Source organism: Nansenia antarctica, assembly GCF_963989245.1.
Source record: "Nansenia antarctica genome assembly, chromosome: 10".
NCBI lineage: Eukaryota > Metazoa > Chordata > Actinopteri > Argentiniformes > Microstomatidae > Nansenia > Nansenia antarctica.
The window spans coordinates 3938044-3943043 of record NC_137680.1 but is presented as its reverse complement, the minus strand read 5'-3'; the positions used below and the strand labels follow the sequence as shown (position 1 = coordinate 3943043).

At 50.8% G+C, this 5000-nt stretch overlaps 1 protein-coding gene across 1 annotated transcript in view; it reads left to right on the top strand.

The window, feature by feature from the left end:
* cicb (capicua transcriptional repressor b) overlaps nt 1-5000 on the top strand; it is a gene marked incomplete at both ends in the record, with an annotated part of 40533 nt that overhangs the window by 32962 nt on the left and 2571 nt on the right. The window contains 5 exons of the mRNA XM_080540455.1: nt 1-410; nt 958-1100; nt 2496-2647; nt 3752-3927; nt 4355-4898. The exon at nt 1-410 is cut by the window's left edge and continues 731 nt beyond it. Of these exons, the coding sequence (XP_080396581.1) occupies nt 1-410; nt 958-1100; nt 2496-2647; nt 3752-3927; nt 4355-4898 (1425 nt within the window). The remainder of the gene's footprint in view (nt 411-957; nt 1101-2495; nt 2648-3751; nt 3928-4354; nt 4899-5000) is intronic.

Genomic DNA, 5000 nt, shown 5'->3' with positions numbered 1-5000 from the left:
CCCGCCTCCCCCCCAGGTGTCCTCCCACCACCAGCTGCCCCCCGCCGCCCCCGTCTCCGCGCCCCAACACAGCCACACCACCAACGGCCCTGTGCCCCTCTCCCTGCTTCATCACCCCCAGTTCCTCCCCGTTGCTCCCTCTCTGGCGCCCCCTGGGGGGGGGAAAGCCATCACACAAGTCCAGTACATTCTGCCCACTCTACCTGCCAGCGCCATCATCCCCAAGAGCCCCTCCCCTCAGCAGCAGCAGCAGCATAGCCAGCCAACCAGTATCTTCAACCTGCCCACAGCTCCGCCCCCCGCACACGCACATGTGTCCTTGGCCAATGGGAAGCAGCAGCTAGGCTCAGGCTCTCTGACGGGATACGCCTCCAGTCCTGCGGTGGGAGTGGTCAGCCCGGGAGCAAGAGGTGAGTTCTTTTTTTTTTTATATCTTTTTTTTTATGTATGTATGTTTGCATTTGGAAATAGTTCTTCTTTTTAGATGCACACATCTCTCTTCATCTCTCTCTCTCTCTCTCTCTCTTCATCTCTCTCTCTCTCTCTCTTCATCTCTCTCTCTCTCTTCATCTCTCTCTCTCTCTTCATCTCTCTCTCTCTTTTTTTTCAATGTGTCTGTATGTTTGCATTTGTTGTTGTGTCCACTGATAACCTGAAACTAATGGCTAAACTAATATGCATAAAGATGGCGTCTTCATTCATGGCTTACCATCACGGTGGCCATTAGTCCTGCTACATACAGTATTGTATGTATGTATGTATGTATGTATGTATGTATGTATGTATGTATGTATGTATGTATGTATGTATGTATGTATGGGCATCACATGAGTTAGAATGGTGAGTCTAATAATAAACTGGCACTGGTGTCTGCAAAAAAAAAGTCTAATTAGATTTTTCGTTTTCCTACTCATCCCGTTGTTATTCTCTCTCTCTCTCTCTCTCTCTCCCTCACAGTGCAAACGCAGTCCCCGGTCCTGCAGGGCAAGATGCTGGTTCCCATGGCAACAGTGAGGACAGCACCTGCCCCCACCCAACAGCAGTTCCCCATCGTGGCTCCGCCCATTCCTGTCCAGAACGGCGCTCAGGCAGGAAGCAAGGTGACTAGAGTTACCTACCACAGATCATTTACACGTTGTTGTTCTAGATTTTAGAGCCCCAGTCTAACTTCCTAGATTTGAAAGGGATGGTTGGTTCAGCCTATTTTTAAGTTTAGGTGAAATATCATCTTATCTTAAGTTCTCTGTTCTCTGTTCTCCACTTTGCTTCCGCAGTACAGACAGCACCCTCTCCAATAGACAGGAGGAACTATAGACTTACAATTATATATACAACGATAGACTTACAGGCGATATCATTGATTTGCTCTGAACTGGAACTATTTCTTCTTTTGCGACGCACACACAGCCTCTTTCGTTTTGGTTTGGTGTTGGTTTCACCAGACAACCTCTCCCCTCCGTCAACTGCAGAGTGATTACTAGCTGTGAACAAAAAGTATCAGAATCAGAATCAGAAGACTTTATTGCCATGACATATGTTAGGAATATGTTAGGAATTTGGTTTGGGACAGTGGAGCACGGTTTACAGCAGGACAGGTGCAAGACAGGACAAGACAGTGCAAACCAACATCATAGAGCAAAGAGTCATAAATAATATAAATATAAGAAGTGCAAAGATCAAGTGTTCAAGTGTTCATGTCCAGACAGTCCAAAGCTCTCTGGGTGGGGGTGGAGGGAGGGTAGATAGATAGGGGTCAGGTCAGGGAGCCGGATGGTTGTGGGGAAAAAGCTGTGTGCATGTCGGGCCTTCACAGTTTTTAGAGACCGCACCCTCCTGCCTGAGGGAAGCGGGGCGAAGAGACCGTGGCCTGGGTGTGCGGGGTCAGCCATGATCTTCCTGGCCCTCCCCAAAGCCCTACTTTTAAACAGGGCCTCAAGGGGGGGCGAAGGGCAGCCAATCACCCTCTCCGCCGAGCGCATCACCCGCTGCAGCTTGGCCTTGTCCTTGGCCGCTGCAGCGGGGAACCACATGATGATGGCGGAGGTGACGATGGACTCAATAATGGCTGTATGTGACAATCATTGCATATTGTTGCAAAACGATGTCATTAGGAGTACAACAAACGCATGTGCAGGTTTGCAGGTTTGTCTAGTAGTATAAAGCAGGGTTGTCTAGTAGTATAACGCTACTAAACTTTGTTTGAAGTTTCTCTGAGGAGATTTCTGTGCCGTTGGACTGCTGTGTATTGGAGAGGATGCTGCTAACTGTTAGCCTGTACTGCTGCTAGCTGCTAACTGTTAGCCTGTACTGCCAAGCAAAGAGGACAACCGTTTACTATTAGCCTATGAGGACTAAATAAGATGATATTTGACCTAAAATACCACTGACTGTTACCATTTCAAGTAACTGGGGAGTGCATTGCTAATCCACCACTCTCTCTTTCTCTTTTTTTTTTTTCTTCTTCTATCGATCTGTCTGTTTCTGTCTCTCTCTAGATTATCCAAATCGCCCCCATGCCCGTTGTCCAAACGCAGATCGCACAAGGTGGCGCGGTGCATCCTGGGAGTCCTTTCCCGGTCACCATGGGAACAGCTGCAGTGGTGGCTCAAGGCTCCAGGACCATGCTGCTGCCACCACCGCCAACCAGGTAACGTTGGGAACGTGTGTGTGTGTGTGTGTGTGTGTGTGTGTGTGTGTGTGTGTGTGGCTGAGAGGTAGTGAGGGGGTGGCAGGCAGTGCAGAGGCAGTCTGAACGATTACTGATGGGTGAGGAATATTTAACGATTTGTACAGATGTGGAACATTGCTTTCAAGCCACATATACTGTATTTCTTTTTTTACAGTTGGCCAAACTCTCTCTCTCTGTCTCTCTCTCTCTCTCTCTGTCTCTCTCTCTCTCTGTCTCTCTCTGTCTCTCTGTCTCTCTCTCTCTCTCTCTGTCTCTCTGTCTCTCTCTATCTCTCTCTCTGTCTCTCTCTCTGTCTCTGTCTCTCTCTGTCTCTCTGTCTCTCTCTCTCTCTCTATGGCTCTCTCTCTGTCTCTCTATGGCTCTTTCATCTATCTGACTTGGTTCATATTAACATAGAAATTAACTCCTCCACTTCACTAGCACTCTAATCCATCTGTGCTCTATGCTGTCGAGCCACTGCTGCTGTGCTACTGACGCCACGGTCGGTTGAGATGTGATTCTGCTGCTGTGTGTTAGTCACGCTGCTGCTGGTGGTGGTGGCCCAGCAGACTGCCTCTGCACTGCCTGCCACCCCCTCACTACCTCTCAGCTCCACACACACACACACACACACACACACACACACACACACACTACATACGCTACACTCATCTGCTACTGCACACTCACCCACTGACCCTTACTGCAGCATTTCTCTCTCTCTCTCTCTCTCTCTCTTCCCCTCTCTTACATGTCTCTCCACCGTTCTTTTTTCCCCTTTTTGTTTCTCTCTCACTCTCTCTCGTTCTCTCTCTTGCACGCACACACACACACACACACACACTGACACTCACACACTGACACTCACTATCTCTCTTCCCCTCTCTTACATTTCCTCCTCCATTATCTGTATGTCTCTCCCACCATTATTTTTTCCCCCTTTTGTTTCACTCTCTCACTCTCTCTCGTTCTCTCTCTTACACACACCCACACACACACACACACACACACACACACACACCCACACACACTCACACACTCACTATCTCTCTCCCCCTCTCTCTCTCTTTCCCTCACACACAGGATCACCTATGTCCAGTCCACGCCAGGAGTCTCCTCTTCCCTGCCTATGGTCTCCACGACGACCGGCGGCTCCTCCTCCACCCCTGGTTCTGCGTACCTTCCACCGTCCCTGGCAACGCTGGGTTTCACAGCCATCTCCCCGCCCGGCCAGACCCTGGTTCAGCCCCTCGTTGCAGGTGAGACATGCAGTGAACATGAAGAGCCTGAGGATTCTGAGCCATTTCCTCTATGAACTGTATTTTGCACTGTAAGCGACCCCACTATTAAAACAAGATATATTGATGGAAACACATGTGTTGAGGGACAAAAGGGGAACAGTTATATGGTCAACAAGCCTTTTAACTCCTCTCTGTCTCTCTCTCTCTGTCTCTCTCTCTCTCTCTCTCTCTCTCTGTCTCTCTCTCTCTCTCTCTGTCTTTCTCTCTCTCTCTGTCTTTCTCTCTCTCTCTGTCTTTCTCTCTCTCTCTTTCTCTCTCTCTCTCTCTGTCTCTCTCTCTCTCTCTGTCTTTCTCTCTCTCTCTCTCTCTCTCTCTGTCTCTCTCTCTCTCTCTCTCTCTCTCTCTCTCTCTCTCTCTCTCTCTCTCTCTCTCTCTGTCTCTCCAGGCCAGCCACCCCTGCTCGCCCCGGTCCAGTCCCCTACCTGCCCCCCGCTACCCTCCTGCCCCCCAGTGCCAGGGTCCGGGGCCTCCGGCGGGGGCCAGATAGTCACCGCCATCTACCCCCACCCTCCTCCCAACGTTACCCTGGCGACGGGGGTTGTCTCCATGGCGACAGTAGCCCCCAGCGTGGTGTACACTGTCTCCTCCAGCCCCGGGACCTGCCTGTCCCCCCACCACATCCTGCCCAAACACACGTTCGCCCCCACGACTCACACACACACACACACACTGACGACCCACGCGGACAACAAACAGACAGACAGGCACTTTACCCCAGAGAGACCAGGGGTGGACAGACAGCCTCCAGACAGACAGTTTCACTCTCTGACAGAGAAGTCGGCAGAGAGGCAGCAGGCTGAGTTACAACCGTACGGGCAGGCGGACAGACTGACACACACACAGGCGGACAGACACATGACACAGGCCTCCAGTAAGGGCAGCGGCGGTGGCTCAGTGCTGCCCCCCGGTGGCTCCATCTGCTCTATGAGGTCCTGCAGTCCCCCCATGCCCCCTCACACACCTAGTAAGTTTCTCTCTTACGCTTGAATTACGTCTCTCTGTTCACCTTTTCACACAAGATGATATGGATT